The sequence below is a fragment of the Parasteatoda tepidariorum genome, chromosome 2 (assembly GCF_043381705.1).
Source record: "Parasteatoda tepidariorum isolate YZ-2023 chromosome 2, CAS_Ptep_4.0, whole genome shotgun sequence".
NCBI lineage: Eukaryota > Metazoa > Arthropoda > Arachnida > Araneae > Theridiidae > Parasteatoda > Parasteatoda tepidariorum.
The window spans coordinates 11868166-11886752 of record NC_092205.1 but is presented as its reverse complement, the minus strand read 5'-3'; the positions used below and the strand labels follow the sequence as shown (position 1 = coordinate 11886752).

At 30.1% G+C, this 18587-nt stretch overlaps 1 protein-coding gene across 2 annotated transcripts in view; it reads left to right on the top strand.

Annotated features, from left to right (window-relative positions):
- The window catches only part of LOC107445627 (uncharacterized), a 593665-nt gene that overhangs the window by 293184 nt on the left and 281894 nt on the right, over positions 1–18587 (top strand). For both annotated transcript variants that reach the window (XM_071177173.1, XM_071177172.1), the window contains exon 3: positions 14320–14427. In XM_071177173.1, coding sequence (XP_071033274.1) covers positions 14320–14427 — 108 coding nt within the window. The remainder of the gene's footprint in view (positions 1–14319; positions 14428–18587) is intronic.

The window sequence follows — 18587 nt, the reverse complement described above, 5'->3', positions numbered from 1 at the left end:
ATATATATATATCATAAAAATTAAACTGCACTACTAATCTATCTACATTACAAGAACTTACGTTAATTTTAATTCTTTCGTGTTTTTGAGGGTGTTTTCTATAAATGGAACATTTTCTTAAGCAATTTTTTCTACGACTCTGATGATCATTTTCCTCAACTCATTTCTTTAAGAATACGTCGTTCAGTTTATTACTGGTGTTGTTTTTTTTATTTCCGGAAACAAAACAACAAAAAAAAGGCAGTAATCATTTTTTGACACACTAAACAAAAGAAGTACTTAAGTATGTACGAGGAAAAAAGTTCATCAAAATGTTATGCATTTTTTTCACACACTATTCTGTCAAAAAAACTTTATGCTAATATTTTTCATCTTTTTTTCATAATCTTTGAGATTTCTTTTTCCCTCTTATGTAAGCGAAAAGACGTTAAAATAAAATGCAAAAGATTTTTCTCGTGTATGAATATGGCAACATATTTTTTTTTTCTTTATCGTTTGCTTTTTTTTATCTTTCAAAAGATGCGTAAAGAAGAAAAATCTGTCTCTTTTATGAGAATAGAAAAAAAAAGTTTTTTTTTTCATGGTTACTATCCTTTAAAGTGCGCTTTTTTGTCATCGTCTTTTTTTAAAAAAAATCTTCCAGTATTTTGACGTTAACAATGACAAAACCAAAGTTTTTTCTTCTTCCTCTTCCACCTACTTTCTTTGTTGTTTGGAGTAGAGAATATTTTTTTAATATTTTTTAAGTTGCCCTTTGACGTAAGATGAAATTACTGTCATACTAGGCTATGAATTTCGTGTTTGGGCTTTTCAATTGCATTTTTTTTTCTTTTCCCCCTTAAGGTTCGAAAAGATACTCTAAAATGTATCTTTTTTAATATTTTTTATCTAAAAAAGTTACTATCCAGATGTCTTTGTTTGCTTAAATCTAACAATAATGCTTCGCAACTTCTCACTACATTTATTAGATTTTTTGTTGCCCAACATTTTAATTAAATTCATTTCAAAATTCAGATTTCTCCCGGTTGTTTCATAAATTTCAACTTATCTGTTCTCTCGGCAAGAGAACTGGTTTTTATGTTTCTCAGTCCCGCTTTCCTCTTTATTGATTCCATTGATGTCAACAGCTTTTTTTTTTTCTAGTATTACTATTAATTTGTACTCCCAGATAAGTCACAATATTTTGCTTCATTTTGTATAAAGATTATAAAAATGTAATTCAATTCATTACAAAATACGTTGTAAGTTTATATTTATTTTTTGCTTCGATAAATTTTGAGTAACAAGTTGTATGCGCTTTTTTACTCCCAAATAAAAAAAAAAAACAATAGAGCTCATGGGATGTTGGCTCAGGTGATAGAGCGTTCGCCTTCCAATGTGATGAATCGGATTCGAAACCAAGCGATACCTGGTTGAAACGAATTCCGCACCTGGCTCGCACCGACCACATGGATGGCGTGAAATATCCTTAGTGGTAGTCGGATCATTAGCTAGAATCCCCTTGCGAGTTTCATAACGGGGCAAGGGTTTTCTGAATTGGGAAGTTAGTTTCAAAGCGACGACCGAAAACACAAAAGTTAAAAAAATAAGGGACATCAAAATTTGACTACTATTATGACTAAAACTAATGAGGTCCTATTTTTCAGATAGCGGCCAATTAGTCTACGGCATATATATGTTAGTGTGAATGACCGAAATTGGTGGTTGTTGACAATCACATGGTCACTTTGTCAAATGTTCGAAATATATACTAGGTCTAGTTAAGTACCACTGCCCGGTATGTCCTACATCAATGTTTTTTATGGTCGAGTGCCATACCATACACTGATATTTATTTTTAAAGTGCCCGCAATGCATTGAACCGATACTCGGATCACTGATGTTTCTCTTAATCTATCCTCAGCAGATATTGAAATATCGAATAAATGTAATAATATCAAAGAATAAATTAATATCAAATCGGATCTAACAAAATATTTCGGACATTCACCAAAGCGACTATGTGATTGTTGACATTCGCAGGCGTCTACCGCTGACAATATTTTACGTCAACACTGTGGTCGGTGCGAGTTGGGAGCAAAATTCGTATAAATCAGACACCGTTGGGATTCGAACCAACTCATCTCCTTAAGAGGCGAACATTGAATATTTTAGTATTGAGGATTGTGTTTTTAACGTTGGAGAAAATATTGAAAATTGGAACATCATTCATGTGTGGCCCATAAATTTCCAATTTAACGAATGAAAAAAGTAGCTAAGTATGGCAGTGCAAAAATTATTTCTAAAAATACTTTTTGAGCTTTAATATTCAAAAAATCATTTGAATAATATCAGTTAATAAGATTATAATGTTTTATTTTGTAATTAGTTGAAAATAATTGTTTAGAACGATCAAAATAAAAGCGAATTTAAACAAAGATAAATCGATAATAGCATTTGAAAGACGCGTTTGAGAAAATTTAGCATTGTTTAGTGATGTAATAAATTGTAAATAACCAAACTTTGTTTTTCAAATTTATGAAATTTACTTTCAAAGTATCGAAAGCATTTGTATAAATTAAAAATAAAAGTCTTTCTTGAAGATCAGTTTTTAATAATTTTAAATCCTTGTTTAGAAAAAAATACGAATCCTCATATAAAACTTATTAAAAGTTGCCACTGTTTCAAAAGTTTATTACCTTATAACTTATAACATATATGGAAAAAAGAGACCTTTAAAATATTTAAAAATAATCAATCAAAAACACATGTACGACTACAATTTCCAATTTTTTTACTCAAAGAAATTTGCTACACCAAATCAAGAAAAAAAATTCAAAGCGAATAAAAAAATTATATTGCTCTATAAATAATTATTAATTATTTTAATCTAACTTTTTTAAATTCTATGATCCAATTACCCGAACTTAGAATATAAATGACATGCTTTAAGAAAAAGAAAGAAAGAAAGAAATTATTATTCCAGTTGCTTTTTTATCCGAAAATTGCATTTTAATTTCAAATAATGATGAACATTAGGAATTTTTCTTTGAATTATAGCATCATCTGCCTCTTCTGAAGTTTTGATACACGCTATTTAATGAGATGATATTATTACAAAAAAAATATATATGTATAAAGAAAAATTTTTATTTTTTTAAAAAAAATCATAAAAGAGCGAAGCTTGTCTCACTAAGATGTTCTAAATTAGACATTAAATAAGAAATAAAAAAAAATCCACAAGAAATTCATTATTCTCTTACATCCAGCTCCGTAGAAAACCACTCACTTCAGCTCAGTTCATAAAAAAATAACTGCTGAGCCAAAAAAAAAATAAAACTCAGACGATAATCTTACTAGGAAAAAATCGCCATTAACTCAGCTCAAAGAAACGTTCGAATTGCGTGAAACAATTCCAACAGACGTTAACGATGGCTCAGTTTTTCCCAAAAGACGTTTCAGTTATCTGTTTCTGAGATTTTTTTTTATTATTTTTCTTCTTTTTTTCTATTATTTCTTTTCTTTTTTCATTCTTTTTTTTTTTCATTCGTCGATATTATGTGCTTTAGAATCTTTTCTAACATCTCAGCAATTAGTTTCGCAACTTAATCTCTTCCCTTTGTAATCGGATTTGGTATTAAATTACTACACGGTTTACAGTTATATTTTACTTCCGTTTATTTATTTTTTTTCTGTTTTCGTTATGATTTTTTCATCCTACTCAAACGCCCATCTACTCTATTTTTTAGATTGTGGCACGAATCACCTGTACATGTCCCCTTCCCCCTTCTTCTTTAGATTGACTTTTTGTCCACATGGCGTGGCAACGGTACATAAATAATGGATAACTGTTTCTAGGCACGAACGCTGAAATGAAATGGAAAAAAAATTGAGCATGATACGTTATTAATTGATTATAGAACAGAACTTTCTTTCTTTTTAAGTTTCATACATTACTTTGGAATCTTCTTACATTTCATTTTCTTTCAATGATACACTTAATGATTTTTTATCGTTCCAAAACTAAAACGCAACTAATCATTTTCTATAATCAGATTATCTGCTCAGATACCTTCTGCAATAAATACTAAATAATATGGCATAACGAATGATTTAGAAGAGGCATAGTTATCCGTTTACGAAAACCACTGGCGTGCTAATTCTAAACAATTTAATATAAAACAGTGCTATTTATGTATAAAAGAGTTGATTTTTTTTTCTAATAGAAAAAAGTGTGCAATGTAGGGAGAAGATTTATGCTACATTTTCTAATAAACAAAAAATTCGTATTTTTAACTATAAAAGTTTAATTCCAGAACTTCTAAGTAAAACCACAAGTATTCTACTAAGTTAGGCCTAGATAGCCTGGTTGATAGGACGCTGGATTTACGTTCGTGGGAACAGGTGTTCAAACCCAGCCGGCCGAAGTATAGTAAGGTGCACCTAACTATACTAAACTTAACTTACTATACTATGAAAAAGCAAGAGAATTTTAAGGTGCAGTAAATGGTGACTGATGCACATTAAATCTGTCGGGTCACAAAGTTCCTGATGTTCCCTTAACAAATTATATCTATGGGGGTACTGGATTGAAGATGAACCGTTCTCTAGTTTAGGTCAAAATTACGATCTGTGGATGTATTAATGGGTTGTATGAATGTGTTAGCCCTATAAATGGGTGTGATGTATGGGTGTGGCAGAAATCGAATTCTTGGCCATAGATGGCACCACTAGAAAACAAGAACAACAGCACCCGGCCAGTGCCTTAATGGCCTACATCAACATCATTCTAAGGTATGTCAGCCGCTTAACCTAATGATTTCTAACAATGAAATTTTTTCAATATTCTAAGTTTTAATTCACACATTGTGCAAAAAAGTAAATAAATAAAAGAAACAAAATTTTTAAAAAATAACGAAAGACACGAAATGGAGCTGAATAGCTTTTGATCTATTGGTTTTCATATATCTGGTTCCGATATTTCACATGCAATCTTAATAGCTCAATAGCAAAGATAATCTAGTTAATTCGTAGTTTCTGGAAAAAAAATTCAAATAAAAAAAATTCGCGTTTGAATTTTTGTATTAAAGAACTTATTTGACCAATTCCATTCACTTTTTTAAACAAACAGCTAAAAATAAACAGCTTATAATTAAGTATAAAATGAAATTTGCATACTTAACTAAGCATAAACGTTTCACTAGCTGAAATGAAGAGTGTAAAATACATAAATATGCAAAAGGAAATTTTGTGTAACATGGAGAGGAAAACCAGGAAAACCTGTTACCCGGATGGCTAATGGACACTAACCCATGATCCGTCTAATACTAAGGATAATTTACCTCAGTACCGTGGTGGTACGAGCAGAGTGCGGAATTCCTATCGAGTAAAAAACGCTGGGATTCGAACCCGATTCACCTCATTAGAAGGAGAATGCTCTATCCCCTAAGTCACCACTGCTCCAATTAACGTATTGAACGTATTCTCCGTAAACCAATAACATTAGATAGGAGTACTCAAAAATTCAATAGTTACGTCATCAGACATCCATGATATTACGCTATTTAATTTAAACTCTTAACATTGAAATATCAATACATAATTTTTTTAAAAAATGGGTACTTTTTCGGTTTTTGATGAAACCGTTTCTTGGTATATGCCCCAAGCAAAAACTTCGTCAAAGTGGAGAATTAACTGTTGTCACTTCTTCGAGGAAATTAATTCGGTCATTCTAACTTTTCAAAAAAAAACTTTGTAACATCACCTTATCATGGGCACCACATAGGTTGATCAATGTCACCCAAACAACATAAGAAAGACTGATGCCCAAAGAGGTTTCGAACGCTTGATCTACCTGATACGTGGCAACGGCTTGTGTGGTCGGCTTTTATTGTCACTTTCGATCGTCTAGTCTTCATTCTAATTAAAAATCTTTCACAATGCACTTTTTATGAGGTTCCGTCATTGAGGAAATATTTTCACAATCACGTTTCGTCACAAATCACGTGATTTCGTGACGAAATGATTCTCAAAACTAATGAAATACAGCTCAAGGATCACTGAATCATCAAATGTGAGAGTTTTATTTTTAAGAGTATGCGCATATTCGCATTATTTAATATTTTTGCTTTGCGCATATTTTCAGTTTTAGCATTGTAAATTACCTTAATGTGGAAAAAAAAAAGTTTTTTTTATACTGACAAGCGTTAGTTAAAGGATTGAACAATCGGCGCAAAGGAGTCTGATTATATCCCCAGAAGCGGCATGAAACTCACTTCTAGCTTTAGACCATAGTGTCGGTGAAGTAAAGCATCAATAAAGTGCTATAATCAATCAACCACGCCATAATCACGCCGCCTCACAACATTGTGAAATCCTANAAAGCAAGAGAATTTTAAGGTGCAGTAAATGGTGACTGATGCACATTAAATCTGTCGGGTCACAAAGTTCCTGATGTTCCCTTAACAAATTATATCTATGGGGGTACTGGATTGAAGATGAACCGTTCTCTAGTTTAGGTCAAAATTACGATCTGTGGATGTATTAATGGGTTGTATGAATGTGTTAGCCCTATAAACGGGTGTGACGTATGGGTGTGGCAGAAATCGAATTCTTGGCCATAGATGGCACCACTAGAAAACAAGAACAACAGCACCCGCCCAGTGCCTTAATGGCCTACAACAACATCATTCTAAGGTATGTCAACCGTTTAACCTAATGATTTCTAACAATGAAATTTTTTCAATATTCTAAGTTTTAATTCCCACAATGTGCAAAAATTATATAAATAAAGGAAACAAAATTTTTAAAAAATAACGAAATACAAGAAATGGAACTGAATAGCTTTTGGTCTATTGGTTTCCATGCATCGGAATCCAATATTTCACAAGCAATCTTAATAGCTCAATAGTAAAGATAATCTAGTAATTCGTAGTTTCTAGAAAACAATTTCAAATAAAGAAAATTTGAATTTTTGTATTAAAGAATTAATTTGACCGATTCCGTTCAAATTTGTCACTTAAAAAAAACAGCTTATAATTATAAAATGAAATTTGCATACTTAACAAATCATAAATCATAAACGTTTCACTAGCTAAAATGAAGAGTGTAAAATACATAAATATGCAAAAGGAAATTTTGATCTATGTTATAAAATTTTATCATTACGTGTATCATTTTTTAATTCACTTCTGGAAAAGAAATATTTTAAATATTAGACTTCTTTTCTGATAACTCAGAAACTATTTGACAGATAGCACTCAAATTTTATATTTTGCCAATTAAATTTGGATTCATCAAAATTATGTCAAATGTTTTTACACCTTGCATTTCAAAATGTTTTCACTTATTATTAAATAAAATAATAATTAAAAATTATAAAAAATAATTATGGATGAACGAATTTCATAATTCAGTGTAAACATTTCTTGATTCATTTAAAAAGTTCTTGAAATATGGGACTAAATATGCAAAAAAAGAAATAAACATGAAAAGGCTCAAGCTCTCGAATGCTCTCCTATCGAAACTATTAGGTCCAAAATTTTACGCGTTGCTGTTTTGAGAGTTAGGGGTCTGAAAAACGAAGTGTTTATTTAGTTAAAGTACGGTGGCTGATATTTAATCTTAAATAGAAGGCTTTACATTTGAATTAACATATTTTATTTTATAACCGTCGTTGAACAGCCAACCCAATTTCGGGCTTACAACTACTAATGTTCAACTACGTAGCCTTGTAATTTTGAACCCAATCCAGAAGACGGGGGATTTCCTGGTTAAAGTATTGGGAGAAATTTGCTTTCGTGGAGGACTTTTTGATGGACCTAAACCGCATTTGTGTAACATGGAGAGGAAATCCAGGAGAACCTGTTACCCGGACTGCAAAAGGACACTAAGCCATGATCCGTCTACCACTGAGGATGATTTACGTCTGTACCGTGGTCGGTACGAGCCATGCGCGGAATTCCTTTCGAGTAGAAAACGCTGGGATTCGAACCCGATTCATCTCATTAGAAGGCGAATGCTCTATTCCCTAAGACCCCACTGTTCCAATTAACGTATTGAACGTATTCTCCGCAAACCAATAACATTATAGATAGGACTACGCAAAAATTCAGTAGTTAGGTCATAAGTTATTCATGATATTACGCTATTTAATTTAAACTCTAGGCATTGAAATATCAATACATAATTTTAAAAAATGGGTACTTAAATTTTAGGCATTTTTTTCGGTTTTTTATGAAACCGTTTCTTGGTATATGCCCCAAGCAAAAACTTCGTCAAAGTGGAGAATTAACTGTTGTCACTTCTTCGAGGAAATTAATTCGGTCATTCTAACTTTTCAAAAAAAAAAAACTTTGTAACATCACCTTATCATGGGCACCACACAGGTAGATCAATGTCACCCAAACAACACAAGAAAGACTAATGCCCAAAGAGGTTTCGAACGCTTGATCTACCTGATACGTGGCCAACGCCTTGTGCACTATACAGGGTGGTCGGCTTCATTGTCACTTTGCTTTCTATCGTCTAGTCTTCATTCTAATTAACAATCTTTCACAATGCACTTTTTATGAGGTTCCGTCATGGAGGAAGTATTTTCGTCACATATTTTCACAATCCCGTTTCGTCACAAATCACGCGACTACTGAAATACAGCTCATGGATCACTGAATCATCAAATGTGAGAGTTTTATTTTTGAGTGTGTACGCATATTAGCACTATTTAATATTTTTGCGTTGTGCATATTTTCAGTTTTAGCATTGTCAATTACCTTAATGTGGAAAAAAAATTTTTTTTGTACTGCGTTATGTAAGGAACAAGCGTTAGTTAAGGGATTGAATTAGCGGAGTAAAGGACTCTGATTATATCCCCAAAAGCGGCATGAAACTCCTTTCTAGTTTTAGACCTAAGTGTCGGGGAAGTAAAGCATCAATAAAGTGCTACAATCAAGTGCGCCATAATCATGCCGCCTCACAACATTATGAAATCCTAGCCTTTATGACCATACCGGCCCACAAGTAACAGTTGCGAAAATAATTTTATTTTTATTTATTCATGTTTTTAATATTTTCGAAAAAACCACTTTTTTTTAATTTTTGTTTTTATTACCGGCGTTTGAGCAAAATCAGTCGAATAGTATCTGAGAAATCGAATTTTAAATATTTGACTTTTTTTAAATTTAGTTCCTCAGGAACTATACAACCGATTTCGATTCAACCGAAATTTTGTATTTCGTCATGCAAAATTATATTCTTTAAAATGATGCAAAAAATTTTGTACCTTACAATTCAAAGTTTTTTCGACTATTATTAATTAAAATAATAAATATTTACTGAAAGTTATTTTTTGCATGGAATTACCCTTGGATGAAGGAATTTATAATTGCGTGCAAAAACTTTTTAATTCGCTTAGAAAGTTCTTGAGATATAGTGAAAGAGGAAAATTAGCATCTAAACTTTAAAGCGCTCTCCTGACCAAACTATAGGGACCATGTTTCCCGGATGGTGGCTACCCCATATATTTTTGGGGTCTGAAATCCGAATACATCGAAAAAAAGGTATGTTTATTCAAAGAAAGTACGTTCTTGTGTCTGATTTCGCAACTTAGAATATCGTCTGTTCTTATTGATTAGCAAATTTGAGGTTGTCTCCTCGAACCATTAAGATTGAGTCCTAAAACGTGAGGACCCAATCGTTAGGTCAAAAGTTATCCAGAGTGGCCCATCTTTTTTTTCTTTTTTGCACTGTACAATTCCCTAGCTTTGCAAATTTGAACCCAATCCAGAAGACAAGGAAACTCCTGGAACAAGGATTGGGCCAAACTAACCTTTGTGGAGAAATTCTTTATTGAACTTACCCTCATTTGCATTATATGGAGACAGAAACCACAGAAATTCTCCACGCTTAGTGCGACGGCAAAAAAATATTCTAAATCATGATTCGTCAAACCACTAAAAATATTTTACTCCAGCGCTGTTGTCTATGCGCACCGGGAGCAGAATTCATATCCATCAGTCAACGCCGGGATTCTATCCTGGGTCTTTTCATCGGGAGGCATCCCCTGAGCCAACGCGGCTCTTTAAATGTTTGTTTATTCATATTTAACTATTCTATAAAAATTCAATTACTACGTATCCATATTCATAATAACTGTTCTTTTCAGCAACAACAAAAATTATTATTACTGCCGAATATTTATGACGCTCGCATGAAACATTTATCTTAACATTTTATAATGTTTTTATGAAAAATGGAAAGTTAATTTTCTTTTCATAGACCATGAATCATAAAATAACATTTCCATCTTTAGTGATTTACGAAATATTAAATTTCGCTTAGCCTAGAATAATAAAAAAAAAAGAACGATAAGGCCTCCCCACTGAACCATAAAACGTGGAAGACCTTTTTGATATAATCGAATTTCTTCCTTCTTTTCTTTAAATCTCTTTTTCTACGCTACATTTGATGTGGATCCGATTTATTCGATTGCAGGATATTTTTTCCCCTTCAACTCAATGTATTGATCTGTCTCCGTGTATGTGTACACAATCAAAAAGAAGAATTCACTGGAACCGTGCGATTACACATACCCTATGTGTGTATGGATACTTCTCTCTCAGACCAGCCCTTCTGGAGACGCTGGGGTAGTGGAGCATTTCGAAAACTTTCTTTTTGTTCTTTTTGAGTCTGATATACAAAACATTTTTTTGTTGAGAAAAAAAAATTTTTTTAAGAATTTTTATTTTGTTTCGTAGAGTTCATTAATGAAGACTGAATTAGTTTTATTTTTTGTTGGATTTCACCTGTATGATTTTCTGTATTAATATGAATCAAAAGAAGATTTAGGCAGAATTATATATAATTTATTTATCCTTTCGAAGTTATTTTTCTCAATTTCGCCTCATTGTCAAATGAAATGCAATAAACGTTCCTTTATGACCATTAATAAAAATTGCTTTAATATTATTTTGTTGATATACATTTTTTTTAAACTTAAAATGAATCAAATAATTTACCAGTTACTAGAGAATGTTTTGGGCAGATTTATACATACTTTATTTATGCATTTGAAGTTAGTTCTCAAAACTTTCTTTGTTGTCATACAAAATGCAAAACCTTTTTCCATTTTATAAAGACACAGAGAATCCGCTCCTTGCTCGCTTCGCACGCCAAGCCCCATGATAATCGTATTTGTTTTAATTCCCCTTAAATTTCAATACTTTTTTTAAAAAAAGATAATTTTGTTTTTAAAATACATAATTATTATAATTTTTTATAAGAAAACTTTGCTAATATGTTAAATTTATCAAAAAGAAAAATTAGTTGAATTTGAAAAATAATCAACTGTATTAAAAGTAAATAATTAAGCATAGGAATACAGTATGTGTGTAATAATACGAAATTATAAATAAGAATTAATAAATAAGAAAAATTTTCACTAGTTAACAATCTATAAAGGTAACTTATGCTATATAGCAATTTAAATTGGGTTTTGCCTACATTTGAAACATTTTTGCTCTTAAAAAATTTCGATAGAAATTTTATGATTTATATGTGTCAAAATCTGATGGATTCCTATTATTTCTTTTATTTTATTTATTAATATTCTTGTTACTTTTGGCATCAAGTCAAATGCGAGCTGATAAAATGATTATCTTGAAAAAGATAAGTTTTCGACATCAATGCATAACATAATCATTATTTAAAGCAAAAAAAAAGTGAAAAATAATTTCTCAGAATTATAATAATTTTAATAATTTTTGAACACATTTTTTAACTAAGAAAAATTTATTGCCTTTATAATAAGTCAAATTCTTTGCACAATAAAATAAAATAAAACCTCTTTTATTTCAGCGAATAGTAGATCAGACGACAAAGTTTTTGTTTTTCTAAAAATTAACAGCTGTAATTCTCAAGCTAATAATCGAAAAAAAAAATTTCATCAAAATTTTTGTACATTTTTCTATTCACTGTCGTAATTTCCAGGTTCATTGTCTTATAAATTTTTTTGCTGCAAAACAAAATTTAACGCTGAGAAAAAAAGATAAAAATATTTGCAACAAAAAACACTTGAAATTTCAATAATTTTCAAACGAAGAAGCTCGTATTCTTAACAAACATGACATTTTCAACATATCAAATTTCAACTCTATTATTGCATTCATGTGACCTGTAGAGTGTCCCACAGGGTATTTTCCCCCACACGTTAAATAGTTAATATTTCTTGAAATAATAATCGAATGATAATTTTTTACTCCATACATATTTTTTATACCTCATCATAATTTCAAGTTTCTAGATCATGTAGATTTCTACGCAGAAAAACAATATGTAGTGTAAAATTGAACACCCACAGCAGCGGTGGCCTTCACGATTTTTTAATGTAAAAAAAACTTTTTTAAGGTGAAATTAAAAAAGAAATTCCATAATTTTTTATTTATATTTGATAATAAATTTTCCATTAACATTTTCTTCGGCGTAGCTTTCTTTTTTTTTAAAAAAAAGTCATCATTAATAAAAACTGCCTAACCGTTTCTGATAGATTTCTCTATTATTTTTCTTCGCTTCAAATAAATCAAAACATTTTACAACCCTTATTCAAAAATTTTGGGCTGAATTGTAAATCAGTTATGCTTAGAAAGTTTCTTTTCTCAGTTTGCTTTATTACCAAACTAAATATAAGCTTTATTCATATAAAAATTATATTTACGATAAAGTTGCCATTTTTTTCCATAAGTATTTATATTTTGAAACATTAATTTTTTGTCTCCCTTCGAATACAGCTATAAATCATTTCTGTATTTGAATTTTTAATATTAGACATTTGATATGCGCTGTAAAAAATTCCTTTTAAAATTTCGGGAAAAAGTACTGGCATCCGTGAAATCCATTTCTATCGCAAAATTTTATACCGTAGTATTTACAGACATATTTATTTAATTACAGTGATTCAATAAAAATACTGTAAAAATAACGCGACATCAGCTTTTTTTCGTTCCTTAAAGTTTAACGGTAAAAAGCACGGGTATCAGTGATTTTAAACGGAATTTTTTGGAGTGTAGTGTAGTACAAAAAATTATGAGTTTAAAATAGAACTTAAAAGTGTTCGGGGAAGAAAGACCAGATAATTATACACACATTTTAGGTTGGATATTTGTAAGAAATATTCCTGTGTACCACTGCATCGTATATTTAAGTATGTAAAAATCTTTTTGAGCGATCCTGAAAACTTAACAATTGTGTTCTTAAAGTATATTTATAGTAATTTAAAGACTTACACCTGTCACTGCAAAAGGTTTGATGATTAAACAATATGCATATTTATACTTTGGTAGTACATTTCATATTAGTCACTAGAAATTATAAATTAGCAATTATACATTATTATACTATTTATCAAATATGAATAATTACTGCTGCAGAATTACTTACATAATGAAAATATATAACCTATTCATAATATATATAACCTATTCATAACTTTTTTTGTAATTTTGATAAACTATTTTGTTTCATTTTAATATTGTTGATGATTCTTTAATTTTCAATTTTATATTTTTTTTCTAATAATAATGGAAATAATAATAAAACGCCAAAATTTGTACAAATAAAAACACCGGATTTTATCATTATGCAATTAAAAAAAATTCATCTCTAGAATTTTATTGCATGTTTTCATATCAGGTAAAAGATCATAAATTTTAAGTCCGATATGTGTCCCCCCCCCCAAAAAAAAAAAATTTTTGCCGTGATTTGTTTTAAAAAAATCTTAAAAATCAATAAAATATGTCAAAATTTCTGATTAAAAGAAAAAAAATGCCATGTCTTAGTTTTAGTTAATACTTCGGCTTATTTGTGGTATAAGTGAAAAAATATATACTTCATAACCTATTTTGTTTCATTTTAATATTGTTAATTGTTCTCTAAATTTCAATTTTAAATTTTATAATGAAATGATAATGAAAATAATAATCATGACCGAAAATTTGTACTAATAAAAACACGGGATTTTCTCATTGTGCAATTAAAAAAAAATTCATCTCTAGAGTTTTATTGCATGTTTTCATATCAGGTAAAAGATCATAAATTTTAAATTATATATGCCCCCTTCTAAAAAATGTTTGCTGCGGTTTTGTTTTATAAAAAATCTTAAAGTCAATAAAATGTGTCAAATTTTTTGATTAAAAGATAAATAATGCCCATATCTTAGCTCTAGTCTATACTTCGTCTGGTTTGTGCTGTAATTTAAAAAATAAAATTTTGAAACGAAAAATGATATGTATTCTTAAGTGAAGAAATTATTTTTATTTCTACAGATTCTGTTTTTATTTCTCTTTCCAGAATTTTGTTTCCTTGTCTCCAAAGCCTGAAGAATTACTTCCTTCCAATAACAATTCCCATTCCAGACTTAAAACTGAGAGTAAAGAAGAAAAAACACTTAATAATACCGTGAGTACATTTTTGAAAATAATTTGTTGTCATCACAAAGTATGAAAGTACTATTTTTTGCTTTGAAGCAAAGTATCGCCTTAACGAAAAGTACAAATGAACGGTAACTATATCAAAAATATTAAACAACGTAAGAATTTTTTGTTTTTAAGAAGTTTGCAGAAGCTTTGTTTATTATTTTTTTAAAAAAAATGCTATTAACTCCCTTTAAAATATGGAAATTATTATGCTAGTAAATGAACAGACAGAAGTAGTTAATTGCAAATATATATATATATATGTTCGATACTAATTGATTTGATTTCTATGCTGGTTCGTTTGTTAACAAATGATTAAAACAGATATGGACTGTATTTAAGATTTTATTATGATTGGTGCTACGAGCACGCGATTGCTATAAGATCAACAACTAATTTTCAACTGATTGGGGTTACAAGAAACGGTGGCGAGGATGCTAAGACAATGATGCCAAGTTGGCGCTATATTTCTAAGATACTGAACAATATATATATATANAACATTTTATTTATAAGAATTTTTTATTTTGGTCATTAAGAGGCTTATCCTCGCCAACATTGATTTTTTAAGGTTAAGGTTAAATTAAGGCTAATCTTTTTTAAAACTTTTGATAATATTGTAATATTTGATTATATATATGTATATATAATATAATATATATATGTATATCAATGAATAAATTTTAATATCAAATCGAATCTAACAAATATTTCGGACATTCACCAAACGAGGTGATTGTTGACATTTACAGGTGAAAGTCGACATTCTCTTGATTTGGTCATTCTCAGTAACATATATATAAAACCACGCATAGCAGCGTAAAACTGTTTCTTTTATAATATATTCTGAAGACAAAAAAAAATAGACAAAATTGAATATTCTAAAGACAAAAAAGATCATAAACAGATTTTTTTTCAATGTTTATCTATGCAATCAAACAATATTTGTTTTTAGTTTAAGAATATCACATTAGTTTTAAATTGTATACGTTTTTTGAAGAAATATTCTACTTACATTACATGAATTTTTACTTATCTATCGTATTATCTCCAATATTATGCATCACACGAGTAGTTCAAGTCCAGTTAACTTTTATAACCGAGAAATTTTCATTACAACGATGATAAAAATAAAAAAAACTTTCAAACATTTTTTACACCCTCTCATTTTTCCTGGAAACATTTTTTTCCCCTTCTTAATGAAGACGAGAGCTGAAAGCGTGATTAAATGAAACAGATTTCAGAAAATGTTTTAAAAAGAAAGCGATTAAAAAATTCGCTTAATGGGCTATAATTAATTATTCTCTGACCATCAAAAAGTCAATGAAGTTGTTAATGAAGCTATCAAATTCTAATTTCCAGGATATTTTTCATTAAAAAATAGTAAAAAAAAAATTTTTTTTTCGCTATTATTATATTATGCCCTCCTTCTATGAAACTGCCACTTGATTCTCAAATTTCTAAAGAAATGTTTTTGAAGGCTGTTTTATTCATAAAAAAACTATTTAATTTCCACTTTATTATGATTTTTTTTCTGTTCTCTTTTCTGTAATGCTATTAGCAAGGCTTAATAATGTATTTAAAGAGTAGATTAAAGCATTCATAATAAATTTTTTTTGTGTCGTTCGTAAATTGTTTTGGGAACTACCTTTTTTCACTTTTTAATTTTATCAATGTGATAATAATTTTATGGGAAGAGTAATTAGTAATTTTTTCATACTTATTTCTGCACATACTTTTTTACCATTAAGAAATATAACTTTTTAAAATTGTAGTAAGAGATTTTAGAATTTGATACGGCAAGATAAATATGTTTGAAATTAACCTATGCTTCAAGAATAAAAAAAGATCTGACAGCTTAATTTTTTTTTCTGTATTTCAAATTATATGTTGCATTTTTTTAGTTTATTTTTAGAACAGTAAAAAACTGTTTATCTTATTTTTGATTTTTGAGAAAATAAACGTGTAAGATGCTCGTTGGGTGTTTTTTCTTTTTAAAATAAAAAGAAAAAGACTAGTTTTTATCTCGGTTTTTACTGATCAATAAAGAGAAAAATATTTTTTTATTAAAACTGCAAAGAACAATGTTATATTTCTTATTTATTCAAATATGCATATCAAATTTTTATCTTCTTAAATAAAATACACGGTTTATTTCGATTTCTTTGATAAGTTAAGCGGAGCATATGCATTTTCATAAAAAAAAGTATCAAAATTTTATTTAAAAATTATTAAAATTTTTGAATTTGTTAGTATTGTTCTATATATTATTAATACTCATTTAAACTGCACACTTATTTTTAAAGAAACATACAAAAATTATACATTATTTCCAGCTGTTTATATTTTACTATGATACATAATATTTAAGTAAGCAATCCAGTTGCATTAGTTTAGTACCCCCATTATACTATGCACATTATAGTTAGTATAATAAGCGATATACTCATGTATAACAAGGGATTGCCTATTTTATCTAAGTCATATGAACTAAGGGAATCAGAATTTTTAGGTAAAGTCAATAATTTAAAAAAACTTCGAAATTTTACACAGCAACAAACCAGTTTTGATGTTTTAATTCAGTTTTTTATGAATAATGATTCCTTAGATTTTGACAAAATTGTTTTCTCCACACTTAAATACAGAGTGTTTATAAAGTCCCGGACTCATTTTGATGTTTAATAACTCATAAAATAATAAAGATAGATTAAAATTAATAACATAAATGGTTAGATAAACTCAAAAAGTTTCATGACCCTTGTCAATGAACTGCCACGTGTGCCCCCTTCGTCGCACGGAGAATATCAAGTCAATAGTCAATTTCACGCCAGGTAGCGGCAAGCATGTCGGCATCCACAGAGGCTATTGCGGTTGTAATTCTGACTTTTAGGTCATCAATGTTTGACACGATCCTCCCGTAAACATTGTCCTTTATAAAGCCCCAAAGAAAAAAGTCCAGCGGCGTTATATCAGGTGATCTGGGTGGCCAAGGAATTGGACCTCCTCGCCGAATCCATCTTCCTGGAAAATGGTCATTCAAAGCACTACGAACGATGAAACCCCAATGAGGTGGTGCACCATCTTGTTGCAAAAAGACATGTGGCTGAAGCTCTTCTAGTTGCTTAAATACGAAGTTTTCCAACATGTCTAAGTATGCGACTGANAAAATTTCTGGTACGCACATGCGTACCAATCATGCACCGAAGTGGCACCTTCACAAAATACAAAAAAAAACGAAATAAAAAGGAGCAACATACAAGACATGTGGCATGAAGCTCTTCTAGTTGCTTAAATACGAAGTTTTCCAACGTGTCTAAGTATGCGACTGATGAGACCGTCTTTTCTGTGAAAAAGAAAGGCCCAATGACTCGGTCGTGCATTAGTCCACACCACACATTAATCTTTGGGGAATCACTTTGTGCCTATATTTTGTACATATCAATATTCTCTATCATACAAAATAAAATTGACTTCAGTAGAATGTAAGTATAAAGTTTTTTAGTAAATAAATTGTTTCTTCGATTTCGAATACAGCTGTATCAAGTTGGGGTTTCATTTGTATTTTACTTTCGTGCATGAAATATTTAGATGTTTTAATCCCGCTTTTCTCGATACTGATTTACCATATTTTAAATAAGTTTATGTTTATTTCCCAGTTAAAGAAATATTGCCTAGCAAATAATTGCAGAAAACATATTAAATCCCATATTTTGTCAGACGAAATGTTCAAAAAGTGATGTATAACGAATTGAATTCGGCCAATCATCTAGCCTCATTTTAGAGCTCTATCTTTTATTGGCCATGGTAGCAATCAGCCACGTAATTTTGATACTGGTCAGACGACGTGGACAGTACCTGTGGTACCCCCCCCCCTCTCTCTTAATTTCCACACCACAACCACAGAGAGGAGTTTCAGCCAGGATGTGCACCTTATTGCGTACACACGCTGGTTATTTTGTCAGCCACCAGAATCGAACACACTACCCTCAGCTCTCCAACCAGCGGTGTGATCGACGCCTTAACCAATTTCGCAACAGTAGCGGTAACTCTAATTCATTGAAGAAATATTTTAATAGATTAATTGTTTCGGATTGTGTTCATTTGATTTTAAATTAAATTTTACATTCAGGCATAAAATTGTTA